Source organism: Chroicocephalus ridibundus, chromosome Z, assembly GCF_963924245.1.
Source record: "Chroicocephalus ridibundus chromosome Z, bChrRid1.1, whole genome shotgun sequence".
NCBI lineage: Eukaryota > Metazoa > Chordata > Aves > Charadriiformes > Laridae > Chroicocephalus > Chroicocephalus ridibundus.
The window spans coordinates 85,656,635-85,683,683 of NC_086316.1; the positions used below are offsets into that span (position 1 = coordinate 85,656,635).

The 27,049-nt window shown below is 40.2% G+C and overlaps 1 protein-coding gene across 6 annotated transcripts; it reads left to right on the forward strand.

Annotated features, from left to right (window-relative positions):
* The first annotated feature begins 86 nt into the window (after positions 1-86).
* On the forward strand, positions 87-25,253 carry DYNAP (dynactin associated protein). 6 transcript variants are annotated; one of them, XM_063320808.1, is made up of 10 exons: positions 9,426-9,471; positions 16,903-16,989; positions 18,655-18,879; positions 20,114-20,320; positions 20,889-21,122; positions 21,864-22,017; positions 23,136-23,245; positions 23,390-23,503; positions 24,140-24,286; positions 24,924-25,253. In XM_063320808.1, the coding sequence occupies exons 2-10, from the start codon at positions 16,912-16,914 to the stop codon at positions 25,038-25,040; spliced, it is 1,386 nt and encodes a 461-aa protein (XP_063176878.1). In that variant the 5' UTR covers positions 9,426-9,471; positions 16,903-16,911; the 3' UTR covers positions 25,041-25,253. The 6 variants fall into 6 exon arrangements, 3 of the variants coding, with proteins under 3 accessions (XP_063176878.1, XP_063176877.1, XP_063176876.1); XM_063320807.1 differs by lacking the exon at positions 9,426-9,471 and adding an exon at positions 10,501-11,341; XM_063320806.1 differs by lacking the exon at positions 9,426-9,471 and adding an exon at positions 11,810-13,385.
* The last annotated feature ends 1,796 nt before the right edge of the window (positions 25,254-27,049 follow it).

The following is a 27,049-nucleotide window of genomic DNA, read 5'->3' on the forward strand; positions in this document are numbered from 1 at the left end:
GTGGCACGGCCGCCCGCCCGCACTGCTCGGACTACAACTCCCGCCGGGCCCCGCGGCCGCCGCTGCGCCTGCGCGCCGCCATTTTGCACAGGGGAGCGGTCCCTTCAAAACCCGCTGGGCGACAAAGCGCAGAGGAGCAGCCGTGCGGTGTGGGGATGGCTGGGACTCCCGGGCAGGGGTGGACGGTCGGGAGGGGCTCCCTTATGGCGGTGCGGAGGGGCTGTGCTGCTTTGGGTGCTTCTTTTCCCTGCGTTGTCTGATTTTCTGTGAGGAAAAGGGAGTCGGGGGTATCCGCCGCGGCCGGGCCTTGCCCGTGCGGGCCCGCCCTGCCTGTCCTGGGGGTGTTGTGTGAGAAGGGGCCCCGAAAGGTCTCTGTGCCGGTGGCCGTGCCCTCGGGCCGGTGCCTAGCCCGGCTCCTCGGCTTTCCAGGGAAAACCATGCGGGCTTTGGAAGAGCTGCTCCCCGCTGGGCCTTTTTCATGTAAATCCTTATGCTGCTGTTGCATGATAGCCCTTGTATGCTTGCAATATTGGATATAACAAAGCTATTAATCTCTGTTCCTTGTTACAGCAGCTGTTTCCTTAACAGATTTCTCAAGTGGTGTTTTACCCATAGGGATGAAATGAACCGTTAGGGTTTTTTTCAGTGACCTTCACCATTCAGATTACAGCATTTGGAACAAGCCTGTGCTTCCCACTCTTCAATTTACAGGTTGTGGGGTTACAAAGGCAGCTTGGATTAGGTTGACTAAATTGCATAGATAAGACAATTCTCAGTGCTCCCATGTGGCTTGTAAAAGTCTTTTGCTGTGTGTACTCATTCTGGTTATGTAAAATATCTGTGAGGATAATGTTTCCTTCTCTTGGTACATTGAGTTGTTAGTCTTTCATACTATCTGAGCTACTTTTATTTATGTTTTTTTCCATGAATGCTACTCTTTTGTGCTGGTTCTGAAATGGAAAGCTATGATACTCCTGTGTGTCTCTGCTGAATTGTATGTTTGGTGACAAACGTCAGTAACTTCTACATGAAATACTGTTCTTGCAAAAGAAGGATATTGAGGCTCTTCTAGAACTAGTGAGGAGCTTGGTTTTCTTGCTCTTGTTATGTATATTTTTTCTACTACTGAAGCTTCAATATACAAGAAGCTTTCTCTATTATCTTTTTTTTCTAGAGCCTTTATCTTCTGCCTTTTACTTTACTAGGGGTGCTGCATGTATATGACAAACTTCTTCGAAATGCAGCAAGTTGAATAGCTAAATAGTGTATTTTTAGGAAAAAATAATAAAATTACATAACAAAAGTGAGAATTCCTAGCTACATTACAGTTTGAGAAGATGTTTTGGTGCAGATGATCACTTGCAGTTTTGTTTCTTTTTCCATTTAGACTGATTAAAAAGATGAGTGACAATTCTAGCAGAAATTTGGATAAAAACCATGACAAGCTCAATAAAAGAAAGCAGTGCCTGCTCTCCTGATTCAACAGTATCTTCTCTTCTAACAAGCTGTAGCATTGACAGCAATAACCCATACTCAAACAGTTTGATTCACTACAAGGACAAGCTTTACAGCTCTGCATCTGAGGCTTTGGAGGCTTATATTGAAGACTTCGATTTAAGTCTTACATCTTCAGAAATAAGCACTGGAAAAATCTGCATATGTCAGAGCACTCCCAAACAAGTTAAGTTTTCAAAGCATCATGCCAAAGAAAAACATGGTATGTTTCCTGCAAATATGCCTTTTAATAAGTTTTAGTGTTTGTTGTTCTTTTGTTTTTTCATTGCCAATGGTACTGCATCTCCTTGTCTCACAGCAGGTGTGTCTTGAAAAAAAACTCCCTGTTTCCTTTCCAGAGTAAGTGACATCAGAATCTAATTAACTGAATGAGTTCCTTTAAACACTGCTATGTTTTAGAACAAGATTTGCCTCTTATCTATTGATTTTTATGGAATCTACTCTTCTCTCTGAAGTCTAACCCAGCTGTGTAACAGACATGAGTTTGAATTGGCTTTTGTCATTATTAGTTAGCTTGAATATATAAATATTTAATTGGTTGTTACATGAACTTCTATGAGAAGATCTAGAGCAGATAACTCTGCTTGAGCAAATTTATATTGCAAATGCTTTGTCTGTTACATCTAAAATAACAAAGTTCCAAGTACAGGCAGACTTTGTACCTGAAAAAGGATGTTTGCTGGGTTGCATTGGCGTGGACAGTTATGGTAGTATATTGTGTAATTCAGGGCTTCTTTTCCTTTGCTGTAGCCTTCCTCTAGCTTCACACCTTTCTTTTCTTTCTCTTATCAAGACAGCAATTTTTTCTGTGCTTAGCTTTTGGTTTATATTTTCCTAATACAAACCATCTACTTAATTTTAACTGATGTCCTGAACAAAAATAAGCATTCTCGTTATACTGAAATTGAGAAACTGTTCTATGAAAGATATCATCTGCTCATATTTTACTCTGAAATTTCTCTGTTGCTGTTCTTTGCAGAAGTCTCATTAGCTTTGTTCACATATTAGCTGATCTACATGTATGTTATAATAGTCTGTAACATATAGATTTCACTTACTGATATTAAGTGAAAGTAAGGAAAAAACCCCTTCCAGGTAGTAGCTGAGGAGAACCTATTTTAATGAATCAAAGTGCCTCACAGTTTCTGTAAGAAAAAGGATTTAATGCTATAATTTTTCCCTGAAAAACTGTAAAGTCAAATCTTATAGAGCATGCAAGTTTCTATAGAATCACAAAATGTGTCTATAGGCCCATTATCTGCCTACTTGCCCTTCAAGCTATTGCTTTTAGCCATCTTTTTCTCTAGTAAAAGTGCATAATTTACAATATGGGGAAGTCATCCCTAATGTTACTGTGTTGCTACTAGGACTGAAATACTTAAAGACATACTTGCAAAATGTACAATTCTGAATATGCAACTGAAAATGGACTGTAGAATGTTCATTTCTTGTTTCTCTTAAAGGAGGAAATTAAATACTCAACTGTAAATGTTTTGTACAATGAAAGCAGGGCTATCTTTTGACTGGTAAAGTTTTTAGCAAGCTTCTGATTAGAAATGAAACCACTCTTGTAAGAACTGTAATTCAGTACCCCCGGTAAATAACATCTTTCAGCTTTAAATTATTACTTCATGTTGGATCTTAAAAATGTATCCTTTTGGTATGCTTGAAGTTTTGCAATTCATGTAAAATATCTTTGTTTTTCAGTGTTGGATGATTTTAATCAGCTCGTAGGATTGGGTTCTCTTGCTTCACCCTGTAGAAGGCAGACTGAATGTGACCCAGACTTGATTAGTCTTGCGACGGATGATCTGTTAGCATCCCCAGCAGATGGGTCGCTGCCCTTTGTCCAGCGTAGCCCTTTTAAATCAAGGCATCAAAGTAGCAAGCAGAACAGACAGTCACTTCAAACATCTTTCTGCCCTTGCCAAACCTCATCTCTCAATGCCGAAAGCTGTTTCAGTCTCCAGGAGAACAGGAAAGCTGTTGCTCACCAGAATCCACATGATGACTTCAGCAAGAAGAAATGCAATGTGTGTACACCCGACAGATACGGTTCTGTCTCCTCTAAAGCAAGTTCAAGACCCTTGTTTTTTGAAGAAAACTCCAGCACTTTACCTGTTAAGAATTATCCAAGGTGGCTTACCAGTCATAAGTCTGACTTAAGTGTATCAGGGATAAGTAGTATTCCCAGTTTTCACTACCCAGTCTGGCTTAAGAGCCTTTTTTCTGATTCAACTAAAGAAAGTGATGGTCAATGTTTTAATACACAAGGCAAAGCTTCCTCTTCTCAAACTTTTGAGATCCTGAAAAAAAGACATTCTGTAGGTAAAGACAGTTCTAATTTTTTTGAACAAAACGGTTGCCTGGATCCAAGAGGTGATAACAAAGTAGAAGAAAGTTGCAACTATGACAGTCCAGATGCATGCTTCTCATTTGGTAACTCATTTTTGAGACATACTAAAAAGCTGTCTGGAGGTAAGTATATTTCATATAATTTGTTTTTTAATTTTGAGGGTATGTGTATAAAGACATACATTTTTTTAAAGCAACACTTATGTTAGCCTGGCTGCACTGTACAGTAGATTTAGTCACTCCCATCTCAGACAAACGACTCAAAGCACTTACTAGTAGTTGTCCAAGTTAAACAGTTTTTATACTGTAAATCTTCATATATAAATCAATACTTAAGCATTTATTTTACAGCAAAGTATTTATTACAGTGGCATATTTAGTACCTTACTGCAAGATAATGGCAGTAATTCTGTAAATATTAATAGAATTTCAAGCATTGTATTAAATTACATTAAGTGTAATTATGTAAACACATAATGAAAATGCATAAATAATCTTGAATGCTGCATTGGGGGAGAGAGATTCCTAAATATAGTGCAGATCAACCCACCAAATTGGTTTAAAAAAATGCCATTTATTGTCCAGTCTTTTTCTCTGCTTTACACAGCTGGTGGGAGATATTTGTAACCCATATATTTAGGTTATCCAATGCCTTCAGTTTACATAAAGGCTTTCTTTGGGAATCTCCTGTGTAACTACTCTTTGCAGCAAGCCATTGCTCTTCAGAAGCAGGGAGGTCCTCCCATCGTTAAGCACCATCTTTGTATTATGAAATATCAGCAAGATTTGCTTTGATATGAGAGATGAACGTTTCAAAGTGTTAATTACCTTTATTCATTTAAGAAAAATTTTTCATTGGTATGCAAAGCAGAAATACTGATCTCTCCCTTCTTCTGAGAGGTTATATATAAAAACTAAGTTAAAATGTTGTTTATGTTGTGAATTCAAAGCAATAAAGTGCTGGATATACAAATGTCTGCAAATACCTTTCTAATATGTGTGCATGATGAACTTTAAATACGGGGTTATATCTTTTTTCACGCAGAAAACTTTACCAATCATGAGCAGGCTAGGTATAGAAAAAATATATGAGAATGTGTCTTGTCACTTTGCTTGTCTCAAACTATTTTTAAATGAGTCCTGTATGTTATGTGATTTGCATGTATGTGTTGCATGATTTCTCTCCCAGGTGTCTGTAAAAACAGCTGTTAGAAAAACCTGTACAAAATAATAAGAAAACTAGCCTAAGAACTTACAGTATTAATCTTTATCATCACGTTGTGAATTAATATTAATTATATTTTCTATAGCATGAAAACACATTAAAAACATTAAATAATCTTGAATGCTGCATATCATATCTGTTTTACATAAGTTAGGAAAATAAATGCTTGATTACCTTACATACTGTCCTGGCTAGAACCTTGCAGGTGCCATTTGGTACTGGTGATTTTCATGCCATACTGCAACACCAGAATAACCAAAAGAGTTGTATTTGGGCTATATTCTGTAAGATATTTTCAGTGCTAATTCATCTGTAGTAATTTTCTTTGAGTATTACATAAAATGAAAAGTAATGTGGAAATAATGCCCTTGAAGAGGCTTGGACACATTGTGTCTTTGTTTTTTAGACGACCCCCCTGAGCTGCTTACCTTGAAGGCTGACAGAGTTCTGGAGAGTTCAACGGAAGATTTGTCAAATACTGTGGAAAATGATGGCAGTCCTTCTACAACAGATATACTAGGAGCAGAAAGGTCATGGGAAAATGCTCCAGGTGCTTGGTAAGTCAATGTTTATTTGTGACTAATTTGTTCATGAAAATGCATAATGTATTTAATTGCTTTTGTATATAGGTTACAAGTAATGGTGATGTACCATGTGCATAAAGAAAGGATTTAGTATTAGATTTCTTGCTAGTGCTAAATCTTTGATACTTCAAGGCCAGGATATTGGTGCACTGCTTTCCCTTTCTCATAGACTTGCAAAGACAATAATATTTATTGTTGCCTTTTAGTAATATCTTTGCATATAAATGATATACAAGAAATATTTATTTCAAGAGAAAATTATTTAGTTGAACTTAAATTGACAGATTTATTAGTTTATGCTAATAGTTTATGAAAAACAAGTTAATAGTGGGAAGTCCATTTTTTTTAAAAAAAAGCAATGTGGCCTTGGGAATTTCTGCAACAGTCTTGGGAGCGATATTTTAGTTGTTCAGGAACTGAAAGGTTATTTCACAGGACCAAAGAGTGCTAAAAATCAATACTAGAATTTCCTATGGTTCTTAAGATGAAGCTGGGTGTATGTGGTTGTGGGTGTTGTCTGTCAGTTTCCCTTTACCCCAGGAGATTTTCATAGAATCTTCATGGTTGGAAAGGACCTTTGAGATTACAGCTTAACCTTGCCTTTTTTTAGTTGATTTTTGTGGCTACCCGTGTTTTGATTATACTGGCAAAACTGGAAACAATAGTTGCATGTATGTCTCGCATACACCAAAGTGCTGACAGGACTACTCAGTGCCCCCCTTGGTGTTGCAGGGATGCAATATATCTGGTTTCATCATAATAACTATATCCTAAAACAATTATTTTGGTTTATAAACCTCCTCTTATTCTCAATTGCATGTTTCATGTTGGTTTAGCAAGCCACCAGTGCCTGTGTGTTGTGAGGACTACGCTGGGAGCTGTGAGGGTCTACCATTCCCCAAGGCAGATATCATACATAAGTTCTTGGAAGACTGTTTAAATGACAAAAATAAGGTTAGTAAAATTGAATATTTATTTCTGAGTGCCCAAAATATGTAAGGCTAGTAAATATTAGAGGGGGGAATACCTGTAAATTGGTTTTCCTTCTATGATATATCAAGTAGAAAGTCTAACTGTGGAACACTACTCATATTTGAGCATGATGAATTCATACAGTTATTAAATCCTATAATCTAACTCTTGGTCATAACTAAGCATCTAACTATAAAATGCTTTGCTTAGTAATAGCTTGACTTTTAATGCGCCATGTTTTGGTTAATAATAACTTTCCTGCCTCAAGTAAAGGAAGAATTCTTTTTGTTATTGATGTATTAGAGAGTACTAATTTCCTAGCCTGGCTGATGTACTATTGGGTATGAGTCAAGTTCAAGAGGTAAATTAAGTAATATATTTCATGTCATTTATGCTGTTGCACTGGAATTGGATTGTGGGTTAAATTTCTCTTGATTATTCACTATTTTATTCCCATTCTTACATATTAATTGCTTTCTTGGCAGTCTTAATATTGTTGTCTTTCATTTTGATTATAGGAACCTTTTATCCTTTGCTCAGCCAGGGAGATGAGCACTGAGCCCAGTATTCTACTTGAAAGTCATACTGTTAATTCATGTATCTTTCCTTTACTTTCTGCCCTATTGTCTTTGACTCTTAATTGCTCCAAAATTCTGTTTTCCCACCCTGTGGTAAACAGAGCATTACCCTTTAGGTTTTTCCACTGTGGCGCATACTTCTGTTTCCCTAAGGAGTTAATTGACACAAAACCTAATGATGTGCATGAGTAATTAAAATTATTCTGTCTGGTGAATGTTGCTTCACTGTATTTCATCCTTCATGCTTCCTGTTCTCTTGGTACTGTTAGGTCATCAGACTTTTCTAGGTTATCACAAATTTTTGTCACCTTGAGTTAATTTGCTTTTTTGATTATAGAATGAGCAGATATCTAGATGCTAATTATATGAATAGATCTATGTTTATCATTAAGGAGGCTTACTTGCTCTGTCAGTTATGAAATGTTGTAACATGTTCCAGCACTGCTGTCATAGCATTACAAGGACTGACAGTCTAAATATTCTTGAATTATTTTACACGAGCCGGGGCTGAGGCCGTTCTGTGGTGCTTCACATCTTCCTAACGATGTGTGTATTTACAGTGATTTCACAGACCATACAGTGGCATAAATTAAGATGAACCAGTGTAACATCATGTATCTACAACTTATAAATTGACCTTTGAAGAACAGGGAGAGGGAAACTCATAGAAATCAGCCTTTAACTTGTTTCGGTTTACGTGCACTGCAGTAGCAACAGATTCTTTGAGTTTTTGTTTAGGAAAATACCTTTTCTGGAGGTCATCATCACAGACCCCTTGAAGCTTTGAAGCTAATGTTGTTTAAACTTCAAGCAATTCAGGGAAGTTCAAGCCAGAATGCAACTGCTGAGCAAAGGGAAGAGTTTGAAACAGTGAGTAGTCAGTTTCCTTATGTTATATCTTGTTATATGTGTACATTTGTGAAAAAAATGTCCTTTTTATAGGCTTGGTTTCCAGTCATCTTAGAGCACTGCCAGCAGATTCATTCCATTTGCATCAGGAGCATGTGCTGTGCCCTGAGTCCCCTGTGTCTTGCTGCTGTTGCAAACTGGAGGCTCCGTGCCACCGTATGCTGCGGCCTCTCCTCTTGGCAGGGACACTGTGTGGCAAGTCGGTAACTCGGCAGTGGCCTTCGCCGTGCTGCAGAAAGCACTACTTGTAACCAGGAGATGGCGACGTTTCAGGCAAACCTGCCCGAAGAGAGCAGACCGTGCTGTTCTCTGCTGCTCTAGCAATAGCCGAGTTCTGCAAAAGTTGTTGCCTGATAATATCCCCGGTAATCCTAGGCTTTCAGGGGCATGTGCAAAAATTTTAAAAAAAAAAACATTTTAAAAATGCTTGAGAGAGTGTATTTGAGAATGCTCTATCCTTGCCTCCTTCGGCATCAGTGAGTTGGTATTTTGTGGCACTCTTGTTTCAAAATGACTTCACAGATTTTTATTACCTCTTTTTACCTTTTTTTGTGATGCTGCTTGCATACGGTTCTTAAACCCTATGTCCTATACTCAGTAGTGAATGAAATGCTCCATGAATATCTGGATTGGGCAGGCTAGGGCAGTGGGCTGACAGGAACCTTATGAAATTAAACAGGGGCAAATGCAAGGCCTTGCACCTGGGAAGGATGAAACCCTTGCAGCAATACAGGCTGGGGACTGCCAGGATAGGGCCACAGCACTTGTTTGAGCTGAGAGAATTGGGCTTGTGATGGCTGGAGAAGAGGAGGTTTTGGGGGACCTAATAGAAGTCTTCCTGTGCCAATGAGGAGGGTATCAAGGAGAGTCTTCATAGTGGTACATGGTGGAAGGATGAGAAACAGGCATAAAGTGAACGAGGAGGTTCGCGCTGGACACTGTGAGAAACTTTTTAACCCTGAAAGCAGCCAAGCACTAGAGGAAACTGTTCAGGATGGGTTGTGCCATCCTCATCCTTGGAGGTTTTCAAGACTTGACAGGATAAAGCCCTGAGCAACCTGCTGTAACCTCATAGCTGCTTCTGCTTTGGGGAGGAGCCCACCTTCTGAGGTCCCTCCCAACCTGAATTACTTTGTGATGCTGTAAAGTTGTTGGTAACACTTTCCAATACAAAGTGCTATAAAAATTCCATGTTTTCTGTCATATTCAGCTACTTTTCCTTCCTTCTGTTAACATGGGGTTTTTTTGGTTTTTTTAAGGTTTCTGAAAAAGCAGAGGCTGAATTAAACCTGTGTGACAGTGAGATAATTCCTCTTACTAATTCTATTCAGAAGTAAGTGACCATTGATTCTTCTGACTTTTCACTGCTTTCAAAAAAATGCAGAAAAGGAATGATAAACTAGCTGAGAGAGTTGTCATGTGATCTGAAAGTTTTGTTAAGAATAAGCTACTAGTGAATAAATAAAAACATGATAGTTCATGGAGCAGAGAAATGTCTAGTGAATGGTTGCAGACATGTAGTCTGTAAATAAACATTTGTATTTCATCTATATCCATAGGTTAATTACTGCTACATGTAGATGGACTTTACAAACTTCTCCAATTCTGATTTTTTTTTAATCCAGGACAAAATATTTTCTTACTTTTTTCACTACAGTGGAGAAAATAATTGCTAGAAAACATATTTCATTAACGAAGTCAGCTGATTCCTACTGAGCAATTATAAGTGACTAATGAAATAATAAGCTTGAGAAAAGGCAGAATAGAAAACAAGGTTTTACTATGTATAACGTTTGTTTCAGCAAAACTCAGTGTTGCAGTATAGTTTTATCCTGTACTGTACAACTAAAAGACTTTTTTAAATTTAAAAAACCATAACTTTTAGTATTGATACGCTATTTTGACATAATGTTTTGTGGTGTTTAACATCCTGTGCTCAATACCCATTTCATAATAATTTAATAGAAACTGGGTGTGAGGACCTGTATTTGAAAAGACTTATTTAAAATTTCAGTTCAAGTGTTTAATCATTTTTAAAAAAAATCTTAGTGTATTTTATAATTTCTAAAACAGAATAAGTGGAACAGTTAGACACAGATGTAAAGGGCATATAATACCATTCAAACTGTTAAGATGTTTGTAAGAAATCAACCTCATTTTGTGTTAAGTGTAAATAGTAGTATATACACTGTTGTTAAAGCCTTCATTTTTCCTAATCTAGGGCTTTACACCATTTGTCATGTCTTAAAAGACTTGTTGAAGATAACAGTAATGAACAAGAGCAGACTGATGATCATGAAGAAGATAAACAAGAAAAAAGGATAATCTGTGAAGCTGATATCTAAGAATATTTTAATGTTGTGTAATTTAATTTGTCAGCCTGACCACTGCCCAGATTTTTTTTGAAAGCTGAACCAGTGCATGTTCTCAATGTTGTGTTCAGTATTTCTGTACATACCTGTTCTTTTCATTAATTACTTCAAAGCTTAATTGAGTGTTAGTGCTTCCAGGAGGATCTAACAATACGTGACAAGAGATACTGCTTTTTAAGAGAATATTTAATTAAAATAATGTGAACATTTTCATGGAAGAATCTCTGTGTGTTTATAAAAACTTAGAAAAAAAACCTGAACTATTTGGCCAATTCTAGTCATCACTTCATTCCATGCCCTGTTAGAAACAGGGGGAGCTCAATACTGTGTGTGAAGTTAAGCAGCAAGGTTTAGCAATAATATAATTACATAATATTTCCAGTGCTGTTTTGTTCTAGCAGGACTTGAGTTGATGTAATTGTATGTGCCTTGTTCCCTGGCCACAAATTTACCAAATATATTGTATCAAAGTGTCTGAAGTCCTAGTGAAGCCTGGCTCTTTGGGGAGAGAAGGCACTTGTTTAGAGGCATCCTGCTTAGGAGCACAGAACGCGTTACAGCTGAACGGATCCGGCAGCTCATTCTCACTGTTACTGGGAAGTCCTAATCTCTCGTCCTTTTTCCTTGGCTTGCTTCTTAGCTTGAGAGCATATAAAATCCTTCAGTGGGCTTATAGGCAGAGAAGTAACAGAACATTTTATTGTTTTTCAGCATAGTTGAAAAGAATTAGCTCATGAAAGCCACTGATAAGCACTGGAAGTTGTGCAGGGGAGAAAGGAGTAGGACTTGCCCCCTTTGGCAACAGCAAATTGAGAGACAAAGAGAAAAGCTGTAAGTAGCAGTTTGAGTTGGGAATTGAAATATATTGACAGAACATTTTGGAAGAAACCTTTTGTACCTCTTCTGGGGCTTATGTAATGCAGCCTAGCATTTTGTGCTGTCAGTAAACAAAATATGTATGGCAACATGCCTTTCTAGTGAACTATTTCCTTTTAATCTGGATATTTTTAGGTACACCTGAGAAAGCAGGTGTGTCTGAGCACGTACTGATTTGGAGAAATGCAATAGAAACCAGAAAAAGTAGAAGGAAGATGAGCTATGTATTTCTCTCATCTTCCTGTTAGAAATTAGTAAGCAGAGATAATAAATGACTTCATTGACTGATTGCCATGGCATCATGAGAACATAGGTCATAAGTAATACGTAATAATGCCTTTCAGACAGATTTTATGGTCTTAGAATCATAGAATTGTCTAGGTTGGAAGGGACCTTTAAGATAGAGTCCAACTATCAACCTAACACTGCCAAAACCAGCACTAACCCATGTGCCTCAGCACCATGTCTGCCTGTCTTTTAAATATCTCCAGGGATGGCTATTCCACCGGCTCCCTGGGCAGCCTCTTCCAATGCTTGATAACTGTTTTGGTGAAGACATTTTTCCTAATATCCATCCTAAACCACAAATGCGGAGAGCTAGATCTGAAATCAGAGTACAGAAAATGAAATTTCTCCTTCATTTTCATCACACATGTCTGGGTGTGGACCACAATGAATTTGCTCTGCTTTTGAGCTACTCTGGATGCTGTGTGTGGGCAGTTAACCGTAGTGTGTGTAGATTTATTTCTCCAGGTGTACAGCTACTCCTTGGGGTGCTGGTAGCACAAGCAAGGTGGACTCAAAACAAGACTTGATGCCCTGAGAGTACTTGGAGGTCATACCACGCTCATCCAGCTTGCAGGGGTGCATGGGACAAATATAAAGCGCTCCCTGCTCCCTTAGAACTTCCCCTGATGTTCGGGCAGAGCTTGTTTGCTATCTAGAAACTCTTTTTCACTCTTTCCCCCTTAAGGAGTCCTCATACCTGTCCGTATTTGTGAGATTCCTCGTTTTGTGGAGCTTTTTTTAGTAGCCTTCAGATTTTTTCCTTTAACAGTTTAATATACTTTGGAGAATTTCAGCACAACTTATTTCTGGGGTTTTATGGCACACAGACCTAGGTAACAACTAAAAGTATCGTTGACATTATTGAATATTTGTATTTACTAACTTCTATATTGGCCAGGTCTGAAAGGCTTTGATCATGGATAAGGACCACTGTGCGAGGTACTGTACTGCACAGGATGAAAGTACCTTAAGCATGTGAAACTAAACAAATGAGCGACGCTTTCTAGTTGTAAATTGATAGCAACTCAAATAAGGATAGAATTAAAAAAAAAAAAATCAAAACACAATAAACCACCGTTAGCCAGTAAGTGGAGACAACTGGTTTCACATCAAGATTTCTTTTTTTAAATGCTATCAATATTTTTCCTGCCATTGAAGAGTATTTTAAAGAGGGATTCGATCCATTATATATCAATAGAAAAAAAGTAACTTTTTGGTTGTATATGCGGGTCAGTTCTTGCAATTATAGCTGGAATTCAGTTTGCCTATAATTAGAATGAAGAAATTGCCACTCAGGAAAAATAACGGAATATGTAAATTGTCACATCCAAGATGTCAGTGAGATTCTTATCCTTGAGGCTAGATCAGAGGAAAGGGATTTTATTGAACTACAGTCTTCCAAAGCGACAGTGGGAAAAGCAAAAAGGCAGGCAGAAAGAGAGAGACCAGGATTTGGAGGAAATACTAAAATAAAATAGGAGGACTAGATAGAAGGAAAGTCACTATTTCTTGGCAAGGTACAAGAACTGTTTGCTAAGGATGTGCACGAGTGTTTGTGATCCTCTGTATTTGCATATACAGGAAAGCTTTTACAAGTAGGGCACTTCCTGAATTACAGCGTATATATACCAGTAAAACGGAGCTGAGGGAAGTAAAGGCTTTGATGAAGACAAGTGGAGTGCTCTTAAATCTTGTGAAGATCCTATCTGTGGTAAGACTGTGGCTTTGCATGGGGGGAGGAAAATAGATGGGATTTCTCTCTTGGGGATTTTTGCCCTTTAAAGGCTTAATGAGAACGTCCATTGTCATACTGGTTTTGCAATGGAATGACTAGATGCTGCAGTTATCTTTTCCTCTGTAACGATCCATTTGTATTAGCAAATCTCTCTGCAACGCAGTATTCTATTCACACTGACAAAAAATGGTGCTGATATAGGAAAACTTTATTTCAGGCTCCAGATATCATGAAGACTAACAGTGCTGCCAGCCGAGGGTTAATTTGGCTAGACTTTATACCTGTTTTAGGCTGAAAAAAAAGGATCTGAAAAACTGCAAACCCCAAGCTCACGTGTTATCAACCTACTAATTATTTTCCTATGTAACTCTGACACGGCCAGAACGGTTGTATTTGTTAAGAGATGAGACTCATTTGTTAAGAGATGAATCCACAAGGGATGCTTATGGATTCTCTCAGATGTATATGTATCTGGAACTGTGAAACCCTTGAAAATCATGATGTGTATTTTCTTTCTTGTTGATTTTGGATTCTGTGATCTGCCATGGTTTTTAATTTTTGTGTCCTCACTCAAAATATTTGGTCAGCTTTACACTTGGTAGGTCTCTCACTGTGCAGAGAGAATTGCTGTTCAAAGGGAAAATGAGAAAAACTTTATGTTAATTCTAATGGACCTGATTGATCCTGCCGATTTGAATGGCTGAGCTTTCACAGCTCTTCCAGAACAGAAAAGAAAGGACTGCTGAGGAGAGATGGGCTCTCTCTCATAAGGAAAAACAAGTGCTTCTTTAAGTTTAGGCTTACCAACTTAGGAAGGAAGACCTGAAACTAGAATTCATGGGGACTGATGACAAAAGAATGTGTTATCAGTGGAAAGGTGACCAGAGGCGTAATAACCATGGATACAGGGGTTTTATAAAAAGGATTGAAGCAATATGGAAAACAGGATAGTGAATCTGACTGCTTAATATTTAAGATATCTATGCTGGTGCAGGCTGTATGGAAACCGAATGGAAGAATGTATAAGGTTCTATACAAAGTTGTGATTTAGGCAATGTAAATGTTTACTTGGTGGGATATTTCATTTGTTAATGGATTAATACAGAAAAAATGTGGAGGTGGCTCCTGAAGAAAAGGGGAGGGATGATAGGTTTCTCTGTGAATATTTACCTTTGTATTGGAGTCTAGATTATACCGGTGATAATCTGTTAAAAGTATCTTTATGATAATAAGAGGGGAAAAAAAAAAAACCTGAGTGCTGTTATGTTGAGGACCTACCATTAAGGTACCAAACCAAGAAGGACAAGACGGAAAGAACATTTTTGTAAACACCTGACAGAACAATTTGCCTTGAGGAGGTACTAGTTAACCAAATATTTGTTGGGAAAAATAAATTGAATACAGAGTATCCAGGGTATTTTTAGACTAGGATGATATCAGGTGAAGGCTAATACAAGAATTCTGTTACAAGGTTTTCAAGATTATTAGAGGAAGGATAGAAAAAAGCAACTATACAAGAAATTCAAAGATCTGTTTGACAAATCCTATGAAAAAAGTCTAGGGAAAAGGTGCTCAGGAGTTTGGCAGTTCATAAAAATACATATATTTAAGATATAATTTCTGGATATCCTAATATGGAACAGTGAAACTAAATGTAATATGTCTTGTAGTCCTCAATGGTCTTCAAGAAGGAAGCATAACGGAAATAGCTAGAATTGCCCGTAAAGATGAGTCATCTTGGACCTTTGTGTTTTTTGGGAACTCCAAAACACAAAAATGAGAGGCAAGGAGGAAGAGTTGTCAAAGATAATAAAATATCCCCAGAGTTCCTTATTGCTTACAACAATAAACAGTAAATCCCTTACTGATATAAGGGAGGACCAAGGAACATTTTGGTCCGTGACCGCCCTGCAGGGAGTAATAAACGGTGTCAGTGAAAGTATAATGTTTACTTACAACATCAATGGCAAGGGGTGGTGGCTAAAGCTCAGATTGCGACAGGGATGATGTGATGGATGGGTCTTGCGCAAGCTACCTGTGTTCAGTGGACTATGTCTGCCAGCATTAACACTAAGCTATCTTCCAGTTACCAGGAACATTTAGAACTCAGTCCAGTCCCATAGTGGTCTAGAAACAGGACTAGCAAAGGAACTTGTAACAAAAAGTCAGCTAAACAATAGCAAGGAATTATAGGGCAATGAAGCTTAACGTCCATTTCCTAGAAGTTCAGAAGTACATCATCGAACATGGAATATATCAAGGAAATGAGGAGGGGGAAAAAAAGAGCGAGGTCATTACACACACTGGGCACTACACAAGCCTACTTTCCTTTTGATGACTGGGTAGCAGCATTTAACACTTGGGTGCCTCAAAACAAGGAATCACACCGTCTATATTAAATTATTTTTAGGGATGTGTGAAGATGGGTGGAAAACAGTAGTTGGAGAGCCGTTACAAATGAAGTCTATTGCTATTCTTTATTTTCACAATGTGGTGGAGTTAGAGAAGTGGCTGAAATGATCGTGGAGATAGAAGAGCTGCCCAACAGGCAGAGACTAAAAAGGCTGGGACCTTCAGCTGGAGAGTGGAACGTGTTTTTGATGTTGCTCAAATCCCACGCTACAGAAACGTGGGAGGCCTTAAAGGAGATGTGTTTAGGACTGAGAAGTGCTCTTTGATTTAATCTGCAAGCAGTAAACTGAGGAGATCAGGGAGTATCAGCAGGTTCAGAAAAGACTTGGACAAAGCCATGGAGTTTTTCATAGAATTAAATCTAAAGGGAGGGGGCTATTCCCTCTAGCATCTCTCATCCAACAGTTACGTCCGCTTGTGAAACATGAAAGGTGTAACCTGGAAATAGTCGCCAGGCTATGCTCTCCCTTATCATTTCCTACAGTCCTGTTGGAGAAAAAATACTGGGCTGGATGTCCTGTTGGTCTGGCCTCCTAGGGCATTTCCTTAGCTCCAGGGCGGAGGGGTAAAATGTAACGGTTCTGTTGCAGCAAAAGTGATTTAGGCTTGTGAAAACCTTTTTAACAATAATTATATGTAAGCAGGCAAAGGCATTGCCAAAGAAGTTCTGGAACCTCAACCGTTTTTGTGGTTGTCAAAGTAGGTTACGCAACCAGCCAAAAGTGGAATTTAAATAGACTAGGTCCTTAGCACAGGTAAAGGAACTAGATAACCTCTGCTTTTTTTTGCCCCAACTATTTGCTGGCTCAGATTCTGTCTCACTGTTATGTTGCAGTTTAGGGCTGATGTGATACGTGAATAATATTAAATCCGAATGTGGAAATTGTCTGACCCTTCTGTTGTAATTTAGTGAAGAAGAGTTTTTTGTATTGCATCAAGTTTCTGCACAGCGGTGCTGCGCTCAATACCATTAGTGTTTGAGTCACTTCCCTGGCCTCTGTAACATAACTGAGCACATATCGGAATTAACATTCTTTTGTTTCGATGTTTCATTTGTCTTCTCTGAACTAATCTATTTCAGCTTTACTAAATGGATAACCAGGCATTTGAAATGCATGGCGAGAGCGTACAAAGTTCTTCAAAAGGAAAAGAGTGGCCAAAGAAAGAGGTACCAGTCATTTTCTTTTACAGTGCTATCAAAACATTATTAACACAGTCAGTCTGAAGATTAAACCTTTATTTTGTAATATGACCTAATCCTATACTATGAAGAAAATAAAAGCTCTAAAGGGCTACAGCTGCCAAGGTCCTAAAATGCATAGTTCTATGTGCACTAGCTAAGGTCTGAATTGTAAGGCATAATTCCCTGGCCCCACTTCAGTGAATAGCTAAATTCTTTATCCTGTAACTACTGGACAAAGTAATTATCTTTGGAGGATTCCCCATTGATTTTAACAGAAAGAGCTACTTAAAAGCTCATCTTGTGGTAAGGTTTAGTATCTCTACTGAGTTACACAGTAACACCTTAGAGTACTGTTTCATCTTTTCTTTTCTTTTTTTTTTTGCCCTTGAGAAAAGTAATTCTCCATAATTTTCCCATTAAAGTTTTTGCTTCTTGGGATTTGAATTAACTTCATGTAATAAGAGCTGGCATATCACTCATCCTTACGACGTAACTCGCTCCACGCAGTCGTGCTGAGGTTGTGTGTTCCGTGCTAGTTATTACTGTGTAATATGTACAGCATTCTTTCGACTTTAAAAATAGTTATTCAGTTGGTGCCACTGCTGTGAAAATGCTGTAAATTAAAGGTCCTTCAAATCTGGAAAACGGGGATTTCGAATGCATTAACTATAAAGCCTTGTTCTCGGATGAGACTCTGCGGTCTGAGTACTGCTGTTGTGATATTTAATTGAACACAAGCGTTAAAAAGGGAGTCATTTGAACTGAAGAAAAGACTATTAACGGATAGAATAGGGTGATATTTTGAGCACTTTTCTGCTGGCAAGAGAAATGTATTTGCAAAGAGCTTTTGTCAAATAGATTAATGAAAAAGATCGTTTTGTTAAAATCACCAAGTAGTCTTCAATTTTTTTCATTTCTGACTATCCAGCTTAAGAAATCAACACTCATAGCTCATTTTCAGGTGATCACCGCCTGAAAAATCAGGCTTTTAAAGGCAGATCGAGCTGTGCACCCAGAATCAGTAAAGAGTTTTCAAATTTGGGCCAGAGAATGCAGTTTCTTCATCTGAAGCTGCAACTTCAGCAGCAAAAAAGGTTAAGGGACAGGCAACACTGAAAATCCTTCCAAGCCGATGCTTCATGGTCCCAGAAGTGTCCTGGCCTTCCATAAAGAACTTGTGTGCTCCTGCATACCCAGCTGTTCTCCCCTTCACCCTCTTCCAGAGGCCTGAACGTCCACAAAGGAAATTTTCAGTAAAGAAATGATGTTAGTACAGGTGCAATTTCCCCATTCTGGCCTGTCTGCCCCACTGCCAGGGAGCTGGGCCATGTGAGATGTGACCTAAAGCAGAGGCAGCGTTTCTGCCCTGTACGTTGATGCTCCAGGTCTTCAGTGTTTTGTGATATAGAATAGAAACAGCGATGAAAAAAATCTTTAAGCAATTGTAAGACCCCAGGATGCTGAAAACATGCTTTTACTTGATGAAATAATGAAAGGACAGCAACAATCTGACAACATACTCTATAAGGTTTCCCTGTACTGGGACCAGTAATTTCGCATACTGTTTTGATTACAAGCAAAACCGTCTCCTGTGTGTTAGATCTGATAAAGCTTTCTTTTTTGTTTGGGGGGGCTTTTTATGAATTTCAGGAAAGAACGAACAGCTGGTCCCTGATGAAAGTCTTCCTAGTTTGTCTGTTGGCCTGTGTTATCACCACCGTGATAGGAGTGCTGACCCTGTCCTTGGTCTATGTGAATCACGCTCCCTTTAGGAGAGAGACGGATGTTAAAGACGATGGAGCCTCTTCCCCAAAACCAGATGAAAAAAATGTGGACATCAAATTCCAGTTCCTGAATCACCTGGGGAAGTCAAAGGTAAATTGTTCATCTTGTGCAATGATATTCTAGCATCATATATAGAAGTTTAATGAATTTCACCTAATTATTTTTTAAGCGGTTGGAACCTGTTATCCAGGCTTCTTTTATAATCCATGGGGAGAGACACAAACTTCTGACAGCATTTCACTCGGATTCCTAACAGATGTAGGAGGTGGTACGGATCTCTGGAGTGCCTCTTGGAGAGCTGAATAATTGCTCCAGCAAATTGGGCTTGCAAGACAAGGCGACCATTTCACGTGTGATTCTGAAATTACAGAGTATGAAATGCTGAGAAACAAAACTAGAAAGATCGAATCGTAGTAGAAGCGGAGTAGCATGCTAAGCTTTCTGTTCTTATGACTGGATTCAAACAAATTCTTAAGTTGCAAGAAAAAATGAACTCCATGACCTTGTTTCAGTGAACTAAAATGATTTGTTCAGCGATGTGATGAAGCCCTAGGAATTGTGTGGGTTTTGTTCAGGTGTATTTTGATTCTTATAGAAAAGTATCCTTTAACTAAACTCTACAGACATACTCCATCTTCCAAATATATCCTTGTATAAAAAATAATTCCTAACTAATTTTTGCTTTTCAAAGGTTAGATTAGCTAGTAGGGCACTATAAACTGACAACAGCCATTCTGGTACTCTTTCATCTTACATTTAACTATGTAATTCAATTTCAAACAAAAATTGTTTTTAAGAATGGAAAGAAAAGTGTTTAACCTTTTTTTTTATGCCTCTCCATATGCCTTTCCTCAGTGCAAAATGATTCTTTCAAGCACAAAACATGTTCTAGAGGCAGTAGAAATCCTGGGAAAGGAATAGTTTCAGATGCAAATAGTTTGGAACTGTCGAAATTCAGGATTTTCCTGAATGTCTCACTCAGGAAATGTTCTAAATGTTTTGAATCTGAAAGTTGAAGCGTATAGGTAACTGATTTCCCAAATCAAAGTCCAGAATGACATAAAAAGAGGAGGAGCGGATAATTTTGTTCTTGACATCACTGTTTATCTCTTTTGTAGAAAAAAATATTACTACATCGTGACATGAGGAAGTGTGTAAATGATTGTGGAAAGCAACTAAAATACATACAGAGAGAATCCTTACTGAGCAAAGGGATAGATCCCTTCAGTACTGCCCAGACCAAGAATTTTCTAAAATGTTTTTGGAATGTTTGTTCACCACTGTCCACAATTCACACAACTCTCCTCTCTCACTAACTTTACAGATACATAAGTACCCAGGTGGTGAAATTCAGTGGGCGAGATACAGGAACGATGTAAATGAATATCAAAGTGATGAAGAAATGGAATTCGGAAAAAGTATCAATAACCATCGCTCCAAAATGACTTTTGGAACCTTACGGATCAAGAGCAAAGGGCTTCGGGCTCCCCACTGGCATTTCAATGCCAATGAACACGGCTACCTGCTACAGGTATTATCTCGTTATTTCAGCTTTCCCAATTGGTTTTGCAATTTAAAGCATCATGTATATATAGAAGATGTACGTATGTTAAAAAAATTACATATACATCATATAAAAATGTTAACAGGTAATAAAAGCAGAATTACATTGATTCATGTATGACATCAGTTTTCTTGCTTGAAATAACATTTTCAAATGGAGATGCTTGGAATAGGCTGTTTAATATTGTTACTTGCAAAGATTACTCCATCGTCCTTGGAGTAAGGCATTCCACAACCACCTGGTCCTCTCTCCAGCCGTTTTGGACAATGATGACTCCTTTATAGCTGTTCACTGCCTCTTTAATGAGAAATGGTTTAAGTATGAGCAACGTGTATTTGTAACGTGTTCCTTAAACCTTCTACAATTTTGTCACTTCAAATGCTATTCTGGATTTAAGTTCATAAAGGCTTGTTAGAGAATGCATCAGGATCCGTTTTCTCCTAACAGCCTTCAGCTTATTTGAATTACTGATTTGCCGCATACGGATTAAATGAGAAAATTTTATTACTATCGTTAAGCTCTGATTATGTTACAGGGTACTGCCTGGATTGGAGTAATTGGTGCAGACGACAGTGTGGTGACCACATACAATGTCACGGCTGGTCAAGTGATCTTCTTCCCTAGAAACACTGTGCACTGGATAAAGAATGTAGGATCAGAAGACTGTTTGTTCTTGCTGTTTTTCACAACGCATGAAGAACTTCAGACCTTGGATGTAGATGACGCGTTTTTCTCCACCCCAGAGGATATAGCAGCTAGAGCATTAAAGGTCTGTATGATGGGACAGCCAGCCTCTCTCAGTCTTCTGCACGTTAACGTGGCAGTCCAGGCTCTATATTTCTTGGAGACGATCCTCCCTACTTACACGTGTCCTTTGTGTAACACTCTGCCACCCTGCGTGTTCCTTTATACACAAGGAGAAAAAAATGATGGTGCTCTCTCCAAGAAACTTTTTCTCCTCCACTCTTCACATTTATCCCCAGTTCATGGAGGCTCCTCCGTATTTCTAAGGGTGGAAGGGAAAATAACATACTGAGGCCCAAAGGCAATTTCCCAATAGCCCCTTCATGAATTCTGTGGCATGAGAACATCTCATGGGAAACTATAGATAAATCCATCTCCTTGTTAAAATGGATTTTATTTGAACCCTGACTAGTTGGCAACGTCCCACGAGCAAGAATACGGCCACAGAATTTCTGCTGAGTCTGAGAAATTTGCATGTTTAAACCACAGAATGCTGATAGACCTTCCCACCCTGAAACAGTTTTATGGGAGTGAGATCAAGTTTCCCTTCTGCTCCAAATCTCTGTGGTAATGGAGAAGGAAGGGCAGAGCAAAGCAGCAAAATAGAGTATTGACAGGGCGAGGCAATTAAAGAGATGAGGTGCGTCCACAGGGCAGAATTTTTCTACCGCCAGGTATTAAGGTGGGATAGTCAATGAAGCAACATTTTAATTCCGCAGTTTGCTGTGTCTATCTGTCAACATAATACGCATTGTGTGTCCCGCAGCCACAAGGTGGAGTTAACTTCATCCGAACTTTCAAGAAACAAGAAGATGATCAAGCAGTTAACCTCCCACCAAACTTAGACGAGCTTGTGAAAAATGCCACCTATGTGCAGTCTCCGGACAACCTTGTATGGCAGTACTTCTACAATCTCAAAGGTATCCAGCTGAGAACTTTGGATGTAAGAGCTCTCTGTTTCTAGGGAGGGAGAGGAGGGGATCTGTAATCAATTGGCGGAAACAGGAGTCAAAAAGTATATGAAGAAGGAGATAAAATGAAAAATGTATTGATAATATGTCCCCTTACTGCCCTTTGAAACTGTATAACCTGATTCTTATCTCAAAGTAGTTTCCCCTTTTGATTTTAATGTTTCTATCTGCAACAGTGGGTATGAGAGCAGAATGCCAGGAAGCAGCAGGGCATGAGCTAAATACTTCCCAGCTCAAGGTTCTCTACTGATGTATGAAAGCAGGACTGGTGTGTTCCCTGCTGCACTTAAGTTAAGCAATAACCTAAATTTTCATTCAGAAATTAAAATCTAATAGACCAGGGAGCCCTGCAGCAGATTAGCTGGAGAGTGACTGGTGCTGAGCTTCTTAGCGTATCTTGCGTTTGCGTATGAAACCTCAATGAATAAACACTTTAACGTATACCTAATTATGTCCTCCCTTTTCTTGTGGAAATACAACTTCCTAAACAGCATTGACCCATATTCACTGTTTGGTTTATCACCCTTTGAATTAAACAACCCTCTGTACAGTCTGGATCTAGCGATTATCAGTGAGCACCTAATAAACAGAGGTGGCAAAACTGAATTCCAAGTAGCATAGTCTATCCAAGAAGCTAGAAAAAGCAAACATAGGTCCAGAGCTCCACACACACCTGAGGGGGGTCATAAGAAATAGATTTGGGACAAAAATCTTGGCACTCGGACCAAAATGTTCTTCTGCATTGGCAGTACTTTATTGTACGTCGAGGTTAACATGAATTAATATCTTGAAAGTTAGCATGTTCTTTAAGCGTACTGTTATTGACAGCAATTTGGGATGGAAAAAAATCTGGTTGGAATTCTTCCTTGTGGTTATCTGACTACCGAAAAATACAGGAAAGGAGACTGCACAGTGTCTAGTGCGTGAAGGACAGATAAGCTAAACGGGCTTTATTTTTGCTTCCAGAGGCTCGTAAGACTCGAGGCCTCAAGTTTAGTACGCAGCAATGACTTGAAGCTGTTAACCAAACCTTGTTGGAAACGCTCATTTAGCTGTCTTTGTTTTAGGGTCAGCAGAATATCCTTTTCCAGGAGGAGTCTTCCAGTGGGCTCGCTACCGCATAAACGGCACTGGATTAAATGAAACAGAAAAAATCTTCAGTGAGTCGCTGAACAAGGTATGGGCTCTCAATCGGATACGGTAGCTGTTTAAACATAAGGCACGGGATGCAATTCGTGTGGGTTCATCACCGCTTCGTCGTGTGTAACAGAGACGTAGCAAACTTGGCTGGTTTTCTGAACGTTTTTGTTCTGCTTTGCAGCATGAAAATACCCTTACCTTAGCAACTCTCCGGATATTCAGCAACGGGCTGGGGCAGCCTCATTTCCACTTCAACGCTAACGAGATGGGTTACGTCATTAGCGGCTGCGGACAGGTAATTTGGTACATCGGTGAGGGATAAGTCGGCGGAGTTTAGGCTGTAAAACAATTACAGACCGAAGAGCTGATTCCCGGCCCTGATTAATAATGCTGTAATCAGCAGCATTACAAAACTTCCCGCGTCCACATTTTCCTGCTCCACGCAAAATTTTGCGCTCAGTTACATTTGCAGAATCTTGTCTAGTCAAAGTGGAGTTACACAAAGAGCAGAATTTGTCCGTTTTCTTAAGTCGCTCAGCAAAATCAGCCATGCTTATTAGAGAAACCGCCACTCTCCTGAACTCTGGGAGTACGGAATAAAAAAGGCAATACTTTTGATTTAGCGCCTCTGAGGAACAGACAAGTAGAGAAAATTTCCGCGAGTATTAAGATTTCGAGTACAGGATTTTATTGTATATGTTTTTCACCAAGTACAAAGATGGAACGATGAGACTCCGATAACATAAGGACTTCCCATGTTCTTACTCGGGAATTTGCCTGAGACCCCTCTGCCTTTTTGGAGCCTCAGTGAAAGCGCCGATGCTGCGCCGGCCGATTTCCGTGCAGCGCTGGGACCGTCGCCCTGTATTTATCCAGTAAAAGCACGCTGAAAACGGCCGTTGTTGAATATCGCTGCTTTACTTTGCAATAGGTTGGAGTTATTCTCTCCGGAGTCACCTCCAACTTCAACATTGGCATTGGAGACGTCATATTTTTCCCCGTTGGAACCCAACATTATATCAAGAGCGTCTGTGACGAGGATTTGCTTTTAGTTCTGGCCTACAGTACGGGAAACCAGGTGAGAATTCTTCCGGGCAAGGGGGGTAGAAACGTGTTCAGCCGTACAGAATCTCATGCTTTTCTCACGCACGTAAGCTTTATGCTTCGGTGGACACCTTTTCAAAATAAACTCTAAGAATACGTCAGGTACGCTGCCAGTGCAAATTCCCTTCCGGTGTGAACGGTTGGCACCACTCTCAGAACCAACCACACCTATCAGAACTCCGTACGCGGAAACAGAGGTGGGGAAGGCAAAGAAAAGGCCTGTGGCAGGGTGTGACGTGCTCCCGTGTGTGTGTGTAAGAGAGATGGAATTCAAACCGTGTTTGTGCACGACGTACTGCTGGTGTCTGAGAGACGGAGGTTGGCCTGGCCTGGCCAGGCTGAGGGGCTTCACAGACCGAGCACCCGCAAAAGGGCGAGATCTTCCTAAGCCTCGAACAAATCCATATCCCAGGAGCCAGAGCAAGGGTGTATTTATCTCAGGTTACATGTATCCAGTGATCTTGACAGCCCACTTGTCGTTAGTTGTATACTTTAATTAATTTTCATCTTGGATTTGAGGTGCACTTCAGTATTCCGTATTATTAATATAATACGGAAGGGATCAGGTAGCTATGCTTATTCTTTTAAAAATATTGTCTTTTTCTTCACAGCTGGAAACCCTCCGTATGAAGGACTACTTCCACGGAACAGCAGATCACATCCTTGCTCAGCTTTTTTTCAAGGAACAGGCTGAGTTCAAGAAGTTCCCAAGGGCTGCCAAAAAATAACCTCTCTCAGCTGTCAATGGCTCCAAGAATTGTTCCTGATCGCCGTGTTTCTAGCAGCGCTTTTTGGTGCCTTTCTTGCTGTTTATCCAGAGGGGACATTCAGGGAAAAAAAGAAGAATTTGGAGTTATTAATTATAAAAAGTCATTTTCTTTTTCTATTTTTATAATGTTTTATTTATAGCACAATGTAATATGATTGTATATTAAAGTAATTCCTGCCGTTACAATGGCCTTTTGCTCTGTATAACGTCCGTTATCCCACTGTATCTCTTCCCTGGAGTTTACATCCGTTTTCCGCCGCGTGGCAGATCAGGTCTGTGGTAGGCACCCGCGCTTCCCATGCAGAAGGCGGGGAGAAATAAGCCCAACAACCTGGGCCAAAAAGACGCAACGATGATTTCCCAGACTTGCATTTACGCCATTTTCTTGTGACCCTCAGGTTCCCGTTCCTTCTCGGCTATTTTTTTAATTACAGCCGAGAGGATGGCTGCAACAGGGAGGCAAGGTCTAGTTGGAGATGTCCCTGCTCATGGCAGGGTTGGACGAGGTGGCCTTTAAAGGTCCCTTCCAACCCAAACCATTCTATAATTCATTTCTTATCAAGGCTTTTGGTAGTCCCCTGGCTATTCTTTAATCTGGCTGAAGGTCCTCCTCCTCTTCAGATTTACCAGTTCGGGGCAAACCTCCCATCGCCTCGGGGTGCTCCACCTGCCGGCGCTGCCATGCTGCCCGTCCTGCTGAGTTGTCCCGGCCGCTATGCAGGTGCCCGCGCCAACGTCTTCTCCAATCCCAGCCCAAGCACAGGGATGGCCGGGCTGTCTCTACCTCCTCTCCTTGAGGACTTTGCGAAGCTGTTTGGTGGCCAAGCTCAGGCTGGGCCTCACAGACCAGACTGCGGACCCCAAGGGGGTTGAAGCATTGACTTGTTCATTGCCTTCAAGAAAACATACCGCATCTCTCCGGGAGGAGAAATGTCATTGTCGCATCATTAGCCCGCAGCTCAGTCTGGGTTTTAAAGGCCAGAAAAACGCCTAAAATAGGAGTTGGCCGTAAAAAGGCTTGAGGGATCTGCCTCATCCCCCGTAACCAGAGCTCACAGGAGCAGTGTTTCTCCTGTGCCACGTCCTCACCGGTCACTGCCTGCCCTGGAGCCCAGCCTGAGGGTCAGTGCCAGGCTGGCTGAGCCCTCTGAGTGACGCCGCACCCCAGGGGGTGGAGACCTGGCTTCTTCTCAGGTTATTAAGTGCTTTCAGATGTCAGGGGAGAAACAGGCTGGTTTCTCAGGTGCAGGGAATCAATCAGGCCAAGGCGCTGGTTTAAAACAATTCAGCTGGAAAAAAGGAAGGTTTAAAGGCCAGGTCCTCAGCTGAGGTGCTCCTTAGGAGATCTGGAGGTACCCACCAGGTAGGGGTGGGCTCTTGTTGGCTGAGGAACTGGGGGTTGGGGTTTGTTCTGCTGGCGTCGTGTCCCTTTGCTGCTCTGGGATAACAGACTGAGCGCTGTGGTCTCTGACCCCGATGGCCGTGATGGCTCTTGTCCTCTGCCCTCCCGACCCTGCAGTCCCAAGCCATGGTGTTCAGAGGTTGCTTATGGGCACCCACCAAACGTTTCAGGGCCTGGTTTCAGCCTGTCTCCTCACTTGTGTGCTCCTAGGGCTGGGGTTGACCTGGGACTCGCTGTTGGAGAAGTTTGGGTTATCTCTTCCGACTTTTTTTTGGCCTCTTGCTTTTATTTCGTGTTGTATTTGACTGCAAGCTACTCTTTAAAACATGTTTTGATAGATTTAGGTCCTTTATGCAGGTAGATGCTGTTGTTATCAGCGTTGAGCACAGCATGTCAGTTAAAGGGGGCGATCCTGTTAATTATAAAAGAGGGGAGATTGAGATGAGATCTGAGGAAGAAATTCTGTGCTGTGAGGCCGGCCCAGGTTGCCCAGAGAAGCTGTGGCTGCCCCATCCCTGGAGGGGTTCAAGGCCAGGTTGGCCGGGGCTTGGAGCAACCTGGGCTGG

Coding starts and splice junctions, on each gene's coding strand:
- DYNAP (XM_063320808.1), top strand. CDS start 16,912: ATGGATAACCAGGCATTTGAAATGCATGGCGAGAGCGTACAAAGTTCT. Junction 20,321..20,888: donor AACACGGCTACCTGCTACAG/GTATTATCTCGT, acceptor ATTATGTTACAG/GGTACTGCCTGGATTGGAGT. Junction 24,287..24,923: donor CCTACAGTACGGGAAACCAG/GTGAGAATTCTT, acceptor TTTTCTTCACAG/CTGGAAACCCTCCGTATGAA.